At 50.8% G+C, this 19933-nt stretch overlaps 1 protein-coding gene and 1 pseudogene across 3 annotated transcripts; both read right to left on the bottom strand.

The window, feature by feature from the left end:
- Positions 1 to 774: 774 nt before the first annotated feature.
- On the bottom strand, positions 775 to 19391 carry ZNF623 (zinc finger protein 623). Of its 3 annotated transcripts, none has more exons than XM_033202169.1 (2): positions 19235 to 19391; positions 775 to 3251 (listed from the first exon to the last, which is right to left on the bottom strand). In XM_033202169.1, the coding sequence occupies exon 2, from the start codon at positions 3195 to 3197 to the stop codon at positions 1668 to 1670; it is 1530 nt and encodes a 509-aa protein (XP_033058060.1). In that variant the 5' UTR covers positions 3198 to 3251; positions 19235 to 19391; the 3' UTR covers positions 775 to 1667. The 3 variants fall into 3 exon arrangements, with proteins under 3 accessions (XP_033058060.1, XP_033058061.1, XP_033058062.1); XM_033202170.1 differs by having other exon boundaries at positions 18966 to 19379; XM_033202171.1 differs by lacking the exon at positions 19235 to 19391 and adding an exon at positions 7614 to 8231.
- The window catches only part of LOC117079092, a 45690-nt pseudogene continuing 37962 nt past the window's right edge, over positions 12206 to 19933 (bottom strand).

Below are 19933 nucleotides of genomic sequence, written 5' to 3'. Positions count from 1 at the left end.
CATCTGTCATGACTCCATGTTTCTGCGGGGATTCCCTCTCCGATCCTATTTTCTTTAGCTGATCTCTACTGATCTCTCTGGCCCAGCTGAAATGTCACTCTTCTGTACAGCCTTCCCAGCTCCGTGCCACATCAGTCACCCCCTCACCTGTGCTCCTTCACAACTGAGAGCACACACTTGACTCATCGTACTGTGATCTCTGTCTCCCCACCACACTGTGGAGGACTTCGGGGTAGTGGGTTGCTCATCTGTTTTCCCAACATTTAGGATTATTCCTTATAGATATCGATATATGTTTAAGTAAACGAGAAAATGAGCCAGAGAGCATGGAAAATGACAAGAGCTCAGTTCAGCCTCAGAACTGCTAAAACAGAAGAGTTACGTAGTGCACTGAGACTGTGCCTTTCCAGTGAGACACTGAGACTGTGCCTTTCACATGAGACAGATACAGACAAGTGAAGGCCTTGAGACCTGCCTCCTCCTGCCCCCACTGTGTCAGCTGAGTCAGGTGTCAATGCCCTCCAGATCAAGTGGACAGTTCTGCATGAGCTGTAAGGCGGCACACAGGAGGGCGTGGATGTGCACAGGCTATTGCAATAGCCTGCAACTTCTGAGTTAAGTAGGAGCAGCAGACAGTAGCAGGGCTGAGAAGATACTTCTAACAGAGTCATAGATTATACTGATACAAAATAAACAAACAATAAAAAAAACAGCTAACAGCTGAAAATTTTTGAGAATGGCAGTATAGAAAGGACAAAGCAAGACAGATGCCAATTACACGTAGATTTAGGGGTGTATTTTTTATTGCCTTGTGAGACAGTGGACACATGGAAATCAATCAGATATGATCACTGTCCTCAGGAACTCAGAGTATAACAGCAGAGATAGTCTACCAAGTCATTCTGACATATGCAAGTAAATACAGTAATAGCAGTAATCACTGAGCCACAGAAGTGTGGAAAGCGCTGCCAACTAGGCCTGAGGGAAACAGCCCTTGACATGAGGCCTGAGGCATGTCTTGAACCATGATTCGGAGTTAATTCGCTGAGGAGACCCTTTAACAAGATCAAAGGCAAGAGAGGTAGGAAGCCACGTGGAGCACAGGGAAGATGAAGCAGTTGGTGTTGCTGCAGCATTAACTGTGTGGCAGGAAGTCAGGCAGTGGGAGGCGAGGCTCCAGGACACAGGAGGCCTTAGGGCCCAGGATGGGGGACCGGGAGTTCCTCCTCCAGACAACAGGGAAATGGCTCCAGGATTTGTATACAAGTTATCTTTCTTCAACTTAATAGATCAAAATTTCCTAGGTAACATTCTCCTAAGTAACAAGATTAGATACACAGTTCTGCTCTAAAAGGGATTTAACTCAAGGATGGACTATAACTGTGGATACAATTTTTTAAAAACCTTTTCTTGAGACCTGTCTCCTCCCTGCCCCTACTGTTCCAGTTCAGAGTCAGGTGTCAAGCCCTGTGACTCTCCCGAGGACAGTGCTCACAGCTGAGGAGAACGGTGAGCCTGCTAGTGCTGCACAGTGGCAGGTGGCATCCACTCCAAAAGCAGCTCCATCCATGATTCACAAAATTCTGACATGTCCAAATCTTAGAAACACATGAATCCTAATTCCACGCATTTCCAAACATCACTCATTGGGCGGGAGAATAATTATTTTATACGTTTTCTATGTGTTGCCCCTGATCGACAGACCTCTCGCCCAAATGTATGGGGGCCTTACTCAAGGAGAGTCCCTCTTGGTGAACACTTTGATTATTTTTAAAGTTTGTAGTTGAGTTAAAATCTCTCCCATACTGACTACATTCATAGAGCTTCTCTTCAGTATGAATTTTCTGGTGCTGAAGGAAGTTTGACCTCTGAATAAAGCCTTTCCCACAATAACTGCAGGCATAGGGCTTTTCTCCAGTGTGAATGATCTGGTGCAGAAGCAGCTTGGAGCTCTGGATGAAGGCTTTCCCACAGTCTTTACATTCGAAGGGCCTGTCCCCAGAGTGGATCTTCTGGTGCTCAGTGAGATGGGCTTTCTGGAGAAACGCTTTCCCGCATTCCTTACATTCATACACTCTCTCTCCAGTGTGGATTTTCTGATGTCGAATAAGGTATGAACTCAGAAAGAAAGCTTTCCCACACTCGTTACATTCATAGAGTTTCTCTCCAGTGTGAATTCTCTGATGCTGGGTGAAGTTTGACGTCTGGCTGAAGCGCTTCCCACACTCGTTGCACACGTAAGGCCTCTCCCCAGTATGGATCCTCTGATGCTGAATGAGCTTCGAGCTCCGAATAAAGGCTTTCCCACACTCATTGCATTCAAAGGGTCTCTCTCCGGTGTGGATCCTCTGGTGCTCGATAAGGTCTGAGCGATGACGGAATGCCTTCCCACATTCTTTGCATTCATACTGTTTCACTTCTGTGTGGATCTGATAGTGGCGAATGAGGCTCGAGCTCCTTATGAAGGATTTCCCACATTCATTGCACTCATAGGGCCTTTCTCCCGTGTGAATCCTCTGATGACGAATAAGTAAGGAGCTCTGACTGAAGCCTTTTCCACACTCTTTGCATTCAAAAGGTCTTTCTCTGGTGTGAACTCTCTGGTGCCTAATCAGGTCTGAACTGTGACAAAACGCCTTCCCACACTGTGCGCATTTGAAGGGCTTGTCTCCTGAATGAACGCGCTGATGCTCCATGAGACCTGCATAGTGAATGAAGTCTTTCCCACACACGTTACAGACGCAGAGTCTCTCTCCAGTGTGAATTCTCTGATGCTCCATAAGGTGTGAGCTCTGGCCAAAGCCTTTCCCACACTGATCGCACCTGTAAGGTTTCTCCCCAGCATGCAAAATCCGATGCCTAACTAGGTCGGAATTAAACGTGAAGGTTTTGCCACAGATATCGCAAGGATTGGCATCCCCCTCTATGAGCTCTCTCTGAAGCAGAAGGAGGTCTGAGTTCAGAATAGGATTTCTTCCTGACTTGGCACACACTTGAGCTGTCTCTCCTGTTTGGATCTTCCAATGGGTCACTGTCACCTGCTTGCAGCCCCTGTCCTGAGAGGGGGAACTCCCCAGGCTCTGACCTTCTGGATTTCCCAAAAGCTCCCCTAATCTGGGCTCATGGACTTCCTCAGACTCGGGAGAAGGGAGCTCCATCACTGTGAGTTTATCTGACATCATCCTATGCGATTTCATCCTCAGAAATCCAGGCTTCAGTCACCTTCTTCTCACCAGTTCCTACATTAGAATCTGAAACAAAAGACAACAAAATCATCTTTCCCCTTACTTAACAGATGGGGATCTCCTGAATCAGGGTCAGATAAAATTCATATCCAAGAGGTGGAAAGTGTTTCCTCTGCTCCTCACTTCTGACCCAAAGTGCTGCTACCCACAGCTCTGGCCTCACACCCAAGCCTGTCCCACGTTAAGATGGCTTCTTTGTGGCTCTACTTTTAACATCCAACACCAGGACAGACTGGCCTGTGGTGCACAACACTCCTCTGACCGTTAGTGATTCCTGGATGAGTTGCAGAGGGGTGGGGATATGCTTGGACTCCATTAAGAAACCAAGACAGGTATTTTAAACAAACGTATAAATTTATCAGCCCTGCCACCTCTTCCCTGTTCCTCATTCCTTCCTTCATGTCCTCTTCTCCTCTCTGTACCTAGCTTAGACCCCATGGTCTGGGACACTGTGTTCACTGCAGATTACATAAGAATCACCCTCCTACACAGAATCCAGAGTCCCCTGCCCTTTTCTCCCTCCATCATGCTTGGATGGGAAAGTCCAAGCTTTGGTTAAACGAGGCTGTGTCCTAATTTACGCCTGCACTCGCAGAGTTTTTTTTTTTTTTTTAAAGACAGAGTCTTGCTCTGTCGCCCAGGCTGGAGTGCAGTGGCACCATCTTGGCTCACTGCCAGCTCCACCTCCTGGGTTCACTTCATTCTCCTGCCTCACGCTCTCGAGCAGCTGGGACTATAGGTGCCCACCACCACGCCCGGCTAATTTTTTGTATTTTTAGTAGAGACGGGGTTTCATCATGTTAGCCAGGATGGTCTCCATCTCCTGACCTCAGGTGATCAGCTGGCCTTGGCTTCCCAAAGTGCTGGGATTACAGGCGTGAGCCACCACGCCCAGCCAGCTAACTTGAGTTCTTTAAATTCAGAGCTACTTGCCTAATGGGGCCTGAGAGCCGCCAGCAACTCCTACCCTTCCCACTCCCTACAGGACCTTCCACTTCTCCTGTCTTCTTACAGACCCAGCACTCCCTCCTCCCTCCCCACTGGTGACCATGCTTCTTGTTTCAACAAGAAAACAGAAGAAATCAGGCAAAGACATCCACTGCCTCCCATATCTCCTGCCAGCTTGTATCTCCACCCATCCTCTGCCAGGGTTGTTACGTGGGTTAAACTGCCCGTGATCTGACTGAAGGTCAACACTTCTACTTGTGTGTGAGCTCCCTTTCCCTCTCACACATGCAGGGACAGCACTTGAGCAGCCACCCCTCTCCTCCATCCTGAAGTCCTTGCCCTCCAAGCCCACCCCTCCCCTCAGCATGAAGTGCACCAGTTCCCAGCTACCTGGAAAATGCACGTCATGGGCCCCATGTCCCACCAATTACTACCCCATAACACTCCTCCTCCACAGCCACATTCAAAGAGCCCCCACCCCACGCTTGATTTCTCCATTTCCTCCTTCCCCTGAGCCTACTGCAGTAGGGCTCTCACCCCAAACATCCATGTCACCGCATCAGGGGTCAGCGACGGCCACACTTCCAACTCAACCTGCGGCAGCAGACACAGCCCCGCTCCTTCAGAAGTCACTCTCCTTATGTGAATCTGGGACAGCCTTTCCTGTTCCTCACCTGCCTCACTGATAGCTCCTCCCAGTATCCCCTGACGCCTCAAGGCCCTGGCGTGTCTAGGGCTCAGTCCTCATCTTTGTCCATTACAGAGGGGAGTGCACTCATTATTGGACAGCAACGCCATCTATGCTGAAGACTCACACGCCTGCCTCCAACCTGGCCCTCTTTCGAGTCCCCACACCTGACCAGCTCCACACCCCACACCTTCAGTCGGATGCTCCCAGAAGTTTCAACCCTAATGCGTCCCTCCAACCTGGCCCTCTTTCCAGTCCCCACACCTGACCAGCTCCGCACCCCACACCTTCAGTTGGATGCTCCCAGAAGTTTTAACCCTAATGCGTCCCTCCAACCTGGCCCTCTTTCCAGTCCCCACACCTGACCAGCTCCACACCCCACACCTTCAGTCGGATGCTCCCAGAAGTTTCAACCCTAATGCGTCCCTCCACCTGGCCCTCTTCCAGTCCCCACACCTGACCAGCTCCGCACCCCACACCTTCAGTCGGATGCTCCCAGAAGTTTCAACCCTAATGCGTCCTCCAACCTGGCCCTCTTTCCAGTCCCCACACCTGACCAGCTCCGCACCCCACACCTTCAGTTGGATGCTCCCAGAAGTTTTAACCCTAATGCGTCCCTCCAACCTGGCCCTCTTTCCAGTCCCCACACCTGACCAGCTCCGCACCCCACACCTTCAGTGGATGCTCCCAGAAGTTTTAACCCTAATGCGTCCCTCCAACCTGGCCCTCTTTCCAGTCCCCACACCTGACCAGCTCCGCACCCCACACCTTCAGTTGGATGCTCCCAGAAGTTTTACCCTAATGTGTCCCTCCAACCTGGCCCTCTTTCCAGTCCCCACACCTGACCAGCTCCGCACCCCACACCTTCAGTTGGATGCTCCCAGAAGTTTTAACCCTAATGCGTCCCTCCAACCTGGCCCTCTTTCCAGTCCCCACACCTGACCAGCTCCGCACCCCACACCTTCAATCGGATGCTCCCAGAAGTTTCAACACTAACGCGTCCAGCCTCACTTCTGACTTTCCTCCTCCTATAGTCTTCTCCATTGTCTCATTTGTTCAGGCCACAGACATTGCAATAACCCTTGACTCCTTTTCCTTTTGTTCTAACTACTTGCCTCATGGGGCCTGAGAGCTGCCAGCAACTCCTCCAACCACATCTGTTCAAAACCATGCCCAGCGCCAGATGCCCACAGCCTACAGGGCGGCCATCTGCACCATTGCCTTTCACCATGAAGTGTGACTGCCTCCCACCTTCTTACTTCTCCCCTTCTCCATCTCTTTTCTACACAGCCAGCAGAATTACGCTTTAAAATCATAAATCAGATGTCACTTTTCTAAGTAAAACTTAAAAGGGTTGCCCATCCCCTACTCAGGCCCCATGAGGGCCACCGGGCCTGGACTCCTGCTGCTCCCCTGCCCTCCCCTTCCCTCTTCTTTGGTCAGTGTGACCAAAGAAGCCCCTCGGAGCCTTTGCCCTTTCATAGAAAGACTCCAAGAATATTTGCATGGTTCACTCCTAGATGTCCTTCAGGTGTCTGTATTGACGTCACCTGATCGGAGTCCTTCCTAGTCACTCTACAAAACAGCAAGGCACCCTCACCCTCAGCATGCCCTCTCTCCTGCCTCTGTTTCCTCTGCACAGTTCTGACCACCTGACCAATCACAAGTCACCCAATCAAAGCAGCCAACGACTGTGAGATGTGACACGACTTTATGAACCACGAAGGAAAATAAAAGCACCAATTTAAATGAAAACACCCCATCAAGCCAGGCACAGTGGCTCACTCCTGTAACCCTAAGACTTTGGGAGGCAGAGGTGGGAAGGTCACTGGAGACCAGGAGTTCAATGTCTGCCTGGGCAAGGTAGAGAGATCCCATCTATACAAAGAAAAATTTTAAAAACAGCCAGGCGACGTAGCACACCTGTGGTCCCGGCTATGGGAGACTGAGGCAGGAGAATCGTTTGAGCCCAGAAGTTGAGACTGCAGTGAGCCGTGCTTGTGCCACAGCATTCCAGCCTGGGTGACAGAGTAAAACCCTGTCTCAAACAACAAAAAACACTCCATCAATTCTAACAGGCAACTCCATTTCAGAGATATTAAAATACGGAGAAAGTGTGTCTTAGAATCAATGAATTGTGATATATATATATACATATGCACGTGCGCGCGCACACACACACACCCCCGCCACAGGCAACAAACTGTGTTTTGCTGTCTCCCCGACAAGTATGTAAGTGCTGTGTGGGCAGGAAGTTTGTTCTGTTCTTTATCCTCAGCAACCCAAACAATTCCCGGCAGAAAGTAATACGTTTCATAAATATCTGTCGTATGAATAAATGTTCTAATCATGAGACATAATACATTCAATAGAGGGTAATAAGCCAGAGACAGTGGCTCATGCCTATCATCCCAGCATTTCCAGTGGCCAAAGGAGGAGGACTACTTGAGACCAGGAGTCCGAGACCAGGCTGGGCAACACAGCAAGACTCCATCTCTAAAAACTTTTTTTTAATTAGCTGGGTATGATGCTGCGTACCTGCGGTCCCAGCTAGTTGAGAGGCTAAGGCAGCAGGATCACTTGAGCCCAAAGGTTTGAGGCTACAGTAAGCCATGACTGTGCCATGGCACTCCAACCTAGGTGACAGAGTGAGACCCTGTCGCTAACTAAAAAAAGAAAAAGCTCCAACCCTTCTAGTATTAAACACTGAAATCAATGTGAGTTATACATACCTTAAAGAAAGATTAACCGTGCTTGCTACAGCTGTTTTAGAATGTCTAGCAGTTTCTCAGTTTTTACTGGAAAATCTCCCATAAAAAAAAATTAAGAAAAACAAGATAATTATTTACCCACTTATTTTAATGCAGGGTCCTGGGTAGCTGGAGCCTATCCTGGCAGCTCAGGGTGCAAGGTGAGAACCAGGCCTGGATAGGACAGGGTCCCACTGCAGGGCAACTCACACACCCAAACTCGCTCATGGTGGGACTAAGGAGACACCCCAATTCACCTAATGGACACATCTTTGGGACGTGGAGGAAAGCTAGGCAGTCGTGGGGAGACTGTGCACACTCCACACACGGTGTTCACAGCCAGGAATCACTTCTTCCCTCATAGGTGTTACAACGAAACAATACTTGAGGCTCTGCCATGGAAAGGGAGGAAGCCAGAATCCACCCTCTGAAAGCAGAGACCAAAGGAACGGTGATTGCTTTGAGCGAAAGTCTCTTTCTTGGCGCCTGTACTTGACCAGCCTGAAGTCTGAGGATTTGTCTTTTTTTTTTAGACGGCGTCTCACTCTGTCGCCCAGGCTGGAGTGCAGTGGCGCCATCTCTGCTCACTGCAAGTTCCGCCTCCCAGGTTCACGCCATTCTCCTGCCAAGCAGCTGGGACTACAGGCGCCGCCACCTCGCCCGGCTAATTTTTTTGTATTTTTAATAGAGATGCAGTTTCACTGTGTTAGCCAGGATGGTCTCCATCTCCTGACCTCATAATCCGCCTGCCTCGGCCTCCCAAAGTGCTGGGATTACAGGAGTGAGCCACCGCGCCCGGCCAAGGATTTGTATTTTCTCTTTTTTTCTGAGACGGAGTTTTGCTCTTGTCGCCCAGGCTGGAGTGTAATGGCGCAATCTCGGCTCACTGCAATCTCTGGCTCCCGGGTTCAAGCGATTCTCCTGCCTCAGCCTCCCAAGTAGCTGGGATTCTAGGCATGCACCACCACGTCCGGCTAATTTTGTATTTTCAGTAGAGATGGGGTTTCTCCATATTGGTCAGGCTGGTCTCGAACTCCCGACCTCAGGTGATCCGCCCACCTCGGTCTCCCAAAGTGCTGGGATTACAGGCTTGAGCAACTGCGCCCAGCATTTTTTTTTTTTTAAGATAGGGTCTTGCTCTGTCACACAGGCTGATTGCATGGTGGCATGATCTCAGCTCACTGCGAACTCCGCCTCCTGGGTTCAAGCAATTCTTGTGTATTTTTAGTAGAAATGGGGTTTCTCTATATTGGCCAGGTTGGTCTCGAAATCCTGGCCTCAAGCAGTCCACCAACCTTGGCCTCCCAAAGTGCTGGGGTTACAGGGGTGAGCCACCATACCCAGCCATGTATTCCCTTTTTGATTTCCATATATATTCTGCTTATGCACTGAGGACCCATTAATGCGGCTCTCAGGATGAGAAAACTGACTGTCTTGCCTCAAGAGCCTTCTCTTTGGGGTTCTTGCTGGGCAGCGGGAGCCAGGCCACTGCGAAGATGGGTCATGTTGCCTTCGCACCCACTACTACTGTCTCCAATACCTCAAGGCCACTGCCAGTATAATGAGAGGGGGGATCAGCCCAGCCCAGAATCCAGTAAATAAAACTGGAGATTTTTCTGCTGGTTTAAAAACCAGAGCTGCACCAGGTGCAGTTGCTCATGCCTGTAATCCCAGCACTTTGGGAGGCTAAGGTGGGAGGATCACTTGAGGTCAGGAGTTCGAGACCAGCCTGGCTATGGTGAAACCTCATCTCTACTAAAAATACAAAAATTAGCCGGGCGTAGTGGCGTGCACCTATAATCCCAGCTACTTGGGAGGCTGAGACAGGAGAATCACTCGAACCTGGGAGGCGGAGGTTGCAGTGAGCAGAGATCACACCACTGTACTCCAGCCTGGGTGACAAAGTGAGACTCCATCTCAAAACAAATAAAATTTTAAAAAATAGAAATAAAAAATAACAAAACCAGAGCTGTGACACGGGATGCACTGGCAGCAAGCAGTGCCAACAGTGATGATATTTTCAAGGGAATTAGGTTGCTGTAGAACTGCAAGCCTGCCCTGTAGAAGTCTGTAGCTAGAGTGTTCTTAGCAACATTCTAACACCCTAAATATCTAGCAACAGAAGACTCACACAAAACAATAATGCACAGAAAAAAAACTGCCACACACAAAAGCGCAGGTGGACCTCACAACAGACAAAGTGCTGAGCAAAACCAGCCAGGCACAAAAGAGCTCATATTGTATGACTCCATTTACATAGAGCTAAAAAACAGAGAGCCAATCCCCGGTGGGAGGATGTAAGCTGCAATGGTGTTCAGGAGACACTGTCGCTGGCAGGGGCACATGGTGCCCTGGGTCACACCGGTGCTCACTTTGGAAAAGTCAGGCCCGGGCTTATGCGACCTCACGCAGGCACTGGGATGCTCTACCCAGCCCCGCTGTTGAGGGCAATGCCCCAGCCTGCAGTTTGGGAATCCTCACTCTGGGAACTGCTTCCAAGAAAGGGACTCCACCTGCCCAGTGCCAAGCCCTCTCCCACTCAGTCATCATCCAGTGCTCCAAAAACAATTTACACAAACTCAGCAACTTAAAGCAGCATGCATTTGTTACCCCACAGTTCTGCGGGTCACACATCCAGGCCAGGACAGCTGGGACCTCCACGCAGGGTCACACAAAGTTGCAACTGTATGTCATCGGGCTGAGTTCTCATCTGGAGGCCCTGGGGAAAGCTAGTTTCCAAACTTACTCAGATTTCGTGGCAGAATCCAGTTCCCTGCAACTGTAGGACTGAGAACCCTGTGTTTACTGGCTGTGAGCAGAAGCCGCCCCTAGGGGCCACCTGAAGCCGCAAGGCAGGCACAGCATATCACATTTTTCTCAGGTGTCTAATCTCAGCCTCTGTTCTCCAACCAGATGGAGGAACCTCTGCTTCCCAGGGCCTGTGCGATTAGGTCAGGCTCTCCCAGACGGCCTCCCTTCTCACCTCACTGACCTGGGACTTCCGGACATCTCCAAGTCTCTTCATGGAAGTACCAGATGAGTGTCTGAGTAACTGGAGGAAGGGGTGTGTACATTAGGGGCCAGGAATCTAAGAGGCCACCTCAGAACTCCGCCCTCCACACCCATGCCAGGTGCCGGGCAGGTAACAGGAATCTAAAACTACTGTCACCGTTCAGGGCACCACAAACCGCACCCATATAAGAAGCTGAATTATCAATGTGTATTTTCTACATCCACCACCAACCGGCTGTTCCCCATCTCTCTCCCTTTCCTCCGGCCTCCCTCTTCCCTGGACACAATATTGAGGTTAGGCTAATTAGTAACCTTACCAAGGCCTCTAAGTGCTCACATGAAATGAGGAATCCCGCATCTCTCACTTTAAACCAAAAGCTAGAAATGATGAAGCTTCGTGAGGAAGGCATGTCTAAAACTCAGTCAGAAAGCCGGGCCTCTTGCATCCAATGGCCAAGTGGGAATGCAAAGGAAAAGCCCCCGAAGGAAATTAAAGGAGCTGCTCCAGTGAACACACAAATGCTAGGACAGCAAGACCGCCTTATTGCTGATGTGGAGGAAGTCTGAGTGGTCTGGAGAAATTAAAACAACAACTTTCCCTGACGGTTGGTGTGACTGGCAACCACAGCTGAATCCATAGCAAGGTCCTAACCGTCCTCAATTCTATGAAGGCCAAGACAGGTGAGGTAAGCTGCGGAAGAAAAGCAGAAAGCCAGCAGCGGTTGGTTCATGAGCTTTAGGGAAAGAAGTCACTTCCATACATAAAAGAGCAAGGTGAAGTCACAAGTTTTACGAGAGAAACTGCAGCAAGTTCTCCCGATCTAGCTAAGATGGCTGACTAAGGTGGCTACTGTAAAAAGATTTTCAGTGTGGATAAAACTGCTTTCTATTGGAAGATGGCATCTAGGACTTTCATAGCTAGAGAGAAGTCAATGCCTGGCTTCAAAGATTGAAAGGACAGGCTGACTCTCTCGTTAGGGGCGAATGCAGCTGGTGACGTGACATCAACGCTCATTTCTCATTCTAAAAACTTTAGGAGCCTTAAGAATGATGCTAAATCCACTCTGCCTGTGTTCTCTACATGGAACAAAGCCTGGATGACAGCGCATCTGTTTACAGCAGTTTACTGAGTATTTTAAGTCCACTAATGAGACCTACTGCTCAGAAAAAAATATTCCTTTCGAAACACTACTCATTGACAATGCTCCTGGTCACCCAAGAGCTCTGACAGAGATGAACAGGGAGACTGATATTCTTCTTATGCCAACACAACGTGCATTCTGCAGCCCATAGCTGGGAGTCACTCCAACTTTCAAGTCTCATTATTTAAGAAATATGTTTCACAAAGCTGTAGATAATTGCCATAGACAATGATTCCTCTGATCGATCTGGGCAGTCAGCTGAAAACCTTCTGGAAAGGAGTCATCATTATAGACGCCATGAAGAACATTCGTGATTCGTGGGAGGAGGTCAAAATAACATTTGATATTTTGGAAAAACTTGATTCCAGCCCTCATGAATCTTTGAGGGGTTTGGGACTTCAGTGGAGGAAGCAACTGCAGATGTGGTGAAAATAGCAAGAGAACTAGATTTAGAAGTGTAGCCTAAACACGTGACTGAACTGCTTCAATCTCATGACCAAACTTAAACGGATGAGGTGTTGCTTCTTTTTTTTTTTTTTTTTGAGACAGAGTCTCGCTCTGTCGCCCGGGCTGGAGTGCAGTGGCCGGATCTCAGCTCACTGCAAGCTCCGCCTCCCGGGTTTACGCCATTCTCCTGCCTCAGCCTCCCGAGTAGCTGGGACTACAGACACCCGCCACCTCGCCCGGCTAGCTTTTTGTATTTTTTAGTAGAGACGGGGTTTCACCGTGTTAGCCAGGATGGTCTCGATCTCCTGACCTCGTGATCCGCCCGTCTCGGCCTCCCAAAGTGCTGGGATTACAGGCTTGAGCCACCGCGCCCGGCCGAGGTGTTGCTTCTTTCTTTTTTTGAGGGGGAGTTTCACTCTTGTTCCCCAGGTGGAGTGGAATGGCACAATCTCGGCTCACTGCAACCTCCACCTCCCGGGCTCAAGCAATTCTCCTGCCTCAGCTTCCTGAGCAGCTGGGATGACAGGCGCCACCACACCCGGCTAATTTTTGTATTTTTAGTAGAGATGGGGTTTTGCTATGTTGGCCAGGCTGGTCTCCAACTCCTGACCTCAGGTGATCCACCCACCACCTCAGCCTCCCAAAGTGCTGGGACTGCCCGGCTGAGGTGTTGCTTCTCAGAGACGAGCAAAACAAGTAAGTTTCTTGAGATGGAATCTGCTCCTGGTGAAGATGCCATGAACACTGTTGAAATGACAACAAAGGATTTTGAAGATTCCATAAATTCAGTTGATAAAACACAGGCAGGGTTTGAGAGGCTTGACTCTAATTCTGAAAGAAGTTCTACTGTGGGTAAAATACTAGCAAACAGCTTTGCATGCTACATACAGAGAAATCTTTTGTGAAAGCAATATTCCACTGATGTGGCAAATTTCATCGTCCCACTTTAAGAAACTGTCAGTCACACCAATCTTCAGCAACTACCACCCTGATCAGTGAGCAGGAGAATCGCTTGAACCCGGGAGGTGGAGGGACATCGAGAGGCAAGACCCTCCACCAGCAAATGATTACAACTTAAGGCTCAGACGATCATCTTCTAGCAATAAAATATCTTTAAATTATTTACTTTTTTTTAGACATAATGCTATTGCATACTTAATAGTGACCACAGCATAGCTTAAACGTAACTTTTTTTTTTTTTTTTTTGAGAAGGAGTCTCGCTCTGTCCCCCGGGCTGGAGTGCAGTGGCCGGATCTCAGCTCACCGCAAGCTCCACCTCCCAGGATTACGCCATTCTCCTGCCTCAGCCTCCCGAGTAGTTGGGACTACAGGCGCCCGCCACCTCGCCCGGCTAGTTTTTTGTATTTTTTTAGTAGAGACAGGATTTCACCGTGTTAGCCAGGACGGTCTCGATCTCCTGACCTCGTGATCCACCCGTCTCGGCCTCCCAAAGTGCTGGGATTACAGGCTTGAGCCAACGCGCCCGGCCTTAAACGTAACTTTTATATACACTGGGAAACTAAAAAGTTCCTGTGACTTGCTTTGTTTTGCTCTTCACTTTACCGCAGTGATCTGGACCCACACCGGCACATCCCCATGTGTGGGATAAAAGGTCCACTGGACACTTGGGTGGCTGCTGTGGTTCCCCAGCATTCCTGTTTCCTTCTTCCTTTTAGTGTTAGAAAACCCATCAAATTACCAATGATTGCCCCACAAATGACACTTCCTAGTGTCCCTTTAACTTAGGTGGCTTTGTGACCAAGCTGAGGCGAGAAGGGAAGTGATGTGTGTGTGCTGTCCACTCTCTCCCCTCCCCACAGTGCTGATGAGGCAGGGCAGCCAGAGTCCCTGGAGGCCACTCCCTACCTTTAAGAGAGAGTAAGACAACTCAAGTTTCTTATTTGAAACACCATATTTGAATCTGTTACAGCAACTTTAACCTATGTCTTAAATAATGCTAATATACAACCCAAATATTCAGATTCAATTCTCCCTATGATGATAAATTCAAACTGGGCCAGGCGTGGTGGCTCATACCTGTAATCCCAGCACTTTGGGAGGCTGAGGCAGGTGGACTGCTTGAGCTCAGGAGTTAGAGAACAGCCTGGTCAACATGGTGAAACACAGTCTCTATTTTAAAAAGAGAGGCCAGATGCGCTGGCTCAGACCTGTAATCCTAGCACTTTGGGAGGCCGAGGCAGAAGGATCACAGGGTCAGGAGTTCGAGACCACCCTGGTCAACATGGTGAAACCTCATCTCTACTAAAGGTACAAAAAATTAGCTGGGCATGGTGGTGCGTGCCTGTAATCCCAGCCACTCGGGAGGCTGAGACAGGAGAATCGCTTGAATCCAGGGGGCAGAGGTTGCTGTGAGCCGAGATCACGCCACTACACTCCAGCCTGGGTCACAGGGCAAGACTCCATCTCAAAAAAAAAAAAAGAAAAAAAAAAAGGCCCTGCACGGTGGCTCACGTCTGTAATTCCAGCATTTTGGGAGGCCGAGGCGGGTGGATCACGAGGTCAGGAGATCGAGACCATCCTGGCTACCACAGTGAAACCCCATCTCTACTAAAAATACAAAAAAATTAGCCAGGCGAGGTGGCGGGCGCCTGTAGTCCCAGCTACTGGGGAGGCTGAGGCAGGAGAATGGCGTGAACCCAGGAGGCGGAACTTGCAGTGAGCCGAGATCGCACCACTGCACTCCAGCCTGGGTGACAGAGCGAGACTCCATCTCAAAAAAAAAGTAAGCTGGGCACAGTAGCTCACACCTGTAATCCCAACACTTTGGGAGGCTGAGGTGGGAACATCACCTGAGGTCAGGAATTCGAGACCAGCCTGACCAACATGGAGAAACCCCATATCCACTAAAAATACAAAATAAGCTGGGCATGGTGGCACATGCCTGTAATCCCAGCTACTAGGGAGGCTGAGGCAGGAGAATCGCTTGAACCCGGGAGGCGGAGGTGGAGGTGGAGGCTGCGGTGAGCCGAGATGGCGCCATTGCACTCCAGCCTGGGCAACAAGAGCAAAACTCTAACTCAAAAATAAATAAATAAAAATAAAAATAAAAAAGGAGGTGGGCCGGGCATGGTGGCTCACGCCTGTAATCCCAGCACTTTGGGAGGCAGAGGCAGGCAGATCACCTGAGGTCAGGAGTTCAAGACCAACCTGGCCAACAAGGTGAAACCCCATCTCTACTAAAAATACAAAATTAGGCCGGGCGCGGTGGCTCAAGCCTGTAATCCCAGCACTTTGGGAGGCCGAGGCAGGCGGATCACAAGGTCAGGAGATCGAGACCATCCTGGCTAACACAGTGAAACCCCGTCTCTACTAAAAATACAAAAAAACTAGCCGGGCGAGGTGGCGGGCGCCTGTAGTCCCAGCTACTCGGAGGCTGAGGCAGGAGAATGGCGTGAACCCGGAGGCGGAGCTTGCAGTGAGTTGAGATCTGGCCACTGCACTCCAGCTTGGGTGACAGAGCGAGACTCCGTCTCAAAAAAAAAAAAAAAAAAAAAATTACAAAATTAGCCAGGTGTGGTGGCGCACGCCTGTAATCCCAGCTTCTCAACAGGCTGAGGCAGGAGAATCTCTTGACACCGGCAGCAGAGGGTGCAGTGAGCTGAGATTGCGTCATTGTACTCCAGCCTGGACAACAAGAACAAAACTCCATCTCAAAAAAAAAAGTAGGGGGACGGTGGCTGGAGATGTTGGTTTCTTATTTGTTTTGGAACTCAGTGATGCCTTCTGATTTTAAATTTTAAAATGGCTGTATAATACCTGGAAATAAGCTTTTTTTGTTGTTGTTGTTTGCTTGTTTTTTGAGACGGAGTCTCGCTCTGTCGCCCAGGTTGGAGTGCAGTGGCACAATTTCGGCTCACTGCAATCTCTGTCTTGTGTGTTCATGCAATTCTCCTGCCTCAGCCTCCCAAGTAGCTGGGATTACGGGCACCTGCCACCACACCCAGCTAATTTTTTTGCATTTTTAGTATAGATGAGGTTGCACCACATTACCCAGGCTGGTCTCAAACTCCTGATCTCAAGTGATCCACCCACCTCGGTCTCCCAAAGTTCCAGGATTGGATTATAGGCGTCAGCCACCACACCCGGCTAGAAACAAGCTGTTTCTGTTTACAAGAATATATCTTAAAACCATATGTGTGCCTCTTAATGATTTTCATAACTTTTTTAACTTTTGAGAAATTTTTTTTTTTTTTTTTTTTTTTTGAGACGGAGTCTCGCTCTGTCGCCCAGGCTGGAGTGCAGTGGCCGGATCTCAGCTCACTGCAAGCTCCGCCTCCCGGGTTTACGCCATTCTCCTGCCTCAGTCTCCCAAGTAGCTGGGACTGTAGGTGCCCGCCACCTCGCCCGGATAGTTTTTTTTATTTTTTAGTAGAGACAGGGTTTCACCGTGTTAGCCAGGATGGTCTCAATCTCCTGACCTCGTGATCCGCCCATCTCAACCTCCCAAAGTGCTGGGATTACAGGCTTGAGCCACTGCATCCGGCCAATTTTTTTTTTTTTTTTAGACGGAATCTCACTCTGTCGCCCAGGCTGGAGTGCAATGGTGTGATCTCCACTCACTGCAACCTCCACCTCCCTGGTTCAAGTGATTCTCCTGCCTCAGCCTCCTGACTAGCTGGGATTACAGGTGCATGCCACCACACCTGGCTAACTTCTGTACTTAGTAGAGATGGAGTTTCACCATGTTGGTCAGGCTGGTCTCGAACTCTTGACCTCATGATCTGCCTGCCTCTAGAGAAAGTTTTTAAAATTGCAAATATCTTGCTTCGAAGAAACAGTTATCTCAAAATAGCTATCTTCAGTTTTTGCTTAGCTCCTTTTTTTAATGAATTTAAGTAAAATTAAATCAATACACTTTCATTTAAAGAAACTGACATGAAATGAAAAAAAAAAAGAAGCCACCTGACTTGTGGCTTCACGCAACAAACTGGCTAGCATGGACCCATCTCCTGTTATAACACAGAATTTGGTGAATAAAACATCACCCGAGGCCGGGCGCGGTGGCTCACGCCTGTAATCCCAGGACTTTGGGAAGCCAAGGTGAGCAGATCACGAGGTCAGGAGTTCAAGACCAGCCTGGCCAATATGGTGAAACCTTGTCTCTACTAAAAATATAAAAATTAGCCGGACGTGGTGGCGTATGCCTGTAGTCCCAGCAACTCCGGAGGCTGAGGCAGAAGAATCACTTGAACCCGGGAGGTTGGGGGTGCAGTGAGCCGAGATTATACCACTGGACTCCAGCCTGGGCGACAGAGCAAGACTTCGTCTCAAAAAAAAAATAAACACATAAAAAATAAATAAAAATCACCTGAAATTGCCTCAACAGCAGATGTTGTGTATCACCAGAAGCCACAGCAGCCCTGGGGTGCCCAGGGGTGTCCCATCCGGCACTAGAAGCCCCCAGCTCTTACACCCACACTGGTAAGGGGATATTCCAGCCTCAAACTCCCAGCCAGAGTCACTGTGTGCTGCTTACAGCCTGAAGAAATTAACACCAAGCTTCACCCTTAGGAAACAGGAAAAGCAGAGCCAGAGGGCAGCCGAGTGGGCCATGGACTAGAGCTCCACCAACATCTGGACCTCCTTGGCCCGCGCCACACCAAGGGGCCTACTGTGCGCCACACGCTAGGCAGGGAGCGCTTGTTTTCCTAGTGCTCCCCAAGATGCCCCAGAGGTTCAGGGAGGTAACAAGCGTAAGGTCAGAGAACTGGAGCCAGCTGTCAACTGCCCCTGCCCCACGCGGGCCATTTGGCTTCTGCTACCAGCATGCTGCTCAGGGCTCTGCCCAAGGACAACGACGAGCCCCGTGTCCTCTCCTGGGTCATCTTCCATGACCCTGAGGCAGCACCAACAAGCTCCGCAGCTCCCTGAGCTGTTTCACACCAACTACCCCAGTCTGAGGCCCACATCCAGGTGCTGCTCAGACCCTGAGGGTCGCTGGACCATGAAGTAGCCTGTGTGTAAAAGGAACAAGACAGCCTTGACATAAGCACAGAGAATGCCACTGGGATTCTTTTTTTTTTTTTTTTTTGAGACGGAGTCTCGCTCTGTTGCCCAGGCTGGAGTGCAGTGGCTGGATCTCAGCTCACTGCAAGCTCCGCCTCCCAGGTTCACGCCATTCTCCTGCCTCAACCTCCCGAGTAGCTGGGACTACAGGCGCCCGCCACCTCGCCCGGCTAGTTTTTTGTATTTTTTAGTAGAGACGGGGTTTCACCGTGTTAGCCAGGATGGTCTCGATCTCCTGACCTCGTGATCCGCCCGTCTCGGCCTCCCAAAGTGCTGGGATGACAGGCTTGAGCCACCGCGCCCGGCCGCCACTGGGATTCTTAAAGACTTGAAGGGGAAAGGGTACCTTCGAGAAAAAGCAGGATTGCCAAACCACCTCTTCCCATCTGGGAATTCTCCTCCAGGACCAAGTCTTGTACTTAATTCTAATTCTGCTCATCACGTTTCGCTCCCCATCCCTGTCCCCAACAGCATAGAAGATGCTGGCGCTGCATCGCCTCCAGCACTGAGAAGCCTCCAGGCCCCAGGGAGCGGAGGCAGGGTTCAGGCACAGCCGCGGGAACGCCCACACCCAGTCCTGTCACACCGTAAAACATCTCTGCGGCATCAACATCACGCAGGCCTGGCGGGCCTGAAGACGGCGGTACGGAAACTCAAGCCCGCGGCTCTACGGCTTGGGCAAGAGGAAGGAACCAGGGGTACCCACATGGCGCTCCTCAGGGAGAAGACCCCAGGCTCGGGTCCGAGGTGGGCTCGCTGGAAAGACGCTGCAGCCTCGCGGGGGCGGCCATGGCTGCGTCCGGGAGACGGGCTAGCCAAGGCCCCGCTCCTGGACGCCCTGCGGGGCGGGCCGCGGCCTGCGGACCCCACCCGGCCCTCCCGGCGGACTCTGCCCCGGCAAGGCCGCCGGGCTCCGGAGCCAGCCGGGGCTGCAGCTAAGGCGTTGCCCGCCCCCGCCCGGAACGCGCCACTCACCCGGCGCAGGCGGGGAGAGGACGGCGCCAGGCTGACCCCGCAGCCGTTGACTGGACCCCGCGGGCGCGGGCCCCGCAGACCGGCCGACAAAGCCCGCACCGCAGCCAGCCCGCCGCGGCCGGAAGTCGCAAGAAGCCCCGCCTGGGAAACTTCCTGCGGCGCTCTAGGAGCGCTAGGGAATCGGCTCACCTCTCGGTGGTGCGAACTTCCGGGCGTGGGGACTAAGACCCCGGGAGGGTGGCGGGGTTGCGGCAGACGCCGCCTCCTTACGCAGTTGAGAGGATTGCGGTCCGCGAAGCGCGGGCTGGGAAACTCGGGTCTGGAACTCGCGGCGAGGCCCGGCCGCAGCCCAAGACCAGCCTCTCAGGAGGCGAGGACCCAGGGGAGTGAATACCGTGAGGGCCAAACTTGACCTCCTTCTGCGCCCCAGAGAGGTGGGGAAGCGGCGCGCTGTGGGGTTTTTTGGTTTTCGGGTTTTGGTTTTTCTAAGACAGGGTCTCTCTCCGTCGCCCAGGCTGCAGTGCAGTGGCGCGATCTCGGCTCACTGCAGCCTCGACCTCCCGGGCTCAGGTGGTCCTCCCGGGCTCAGGTGGTCCTCCCGTCTCGGCTTCCCAAAGTGCTGGGACCACAGGCGCGTGCCACCGCGCCGGCTCCTTGATTCTTGGTACTCATTACTCATTGCTAGAATGAGTCCCAGTC

Source organism: Trachypithecus francoisi, unplaced genomic scaffold (assembly GCF_009764315.1).
Source record: "Trachypithecus francoisi isolate TF-2019V2 unplaced genomic scaffold, Tfra_2.0 Lachesis_group7, whole genome shotgun sequence".
Lineage (NCBI taxonomy): Eukaryota > Metazoa > Chordata > Mammalia > Primates > Cercopithecidae > Trachypithecus > Trachypithecus francoisi.
This window is presented reverse-complemented; position numbering and strand designations above follow the sequence as displayed.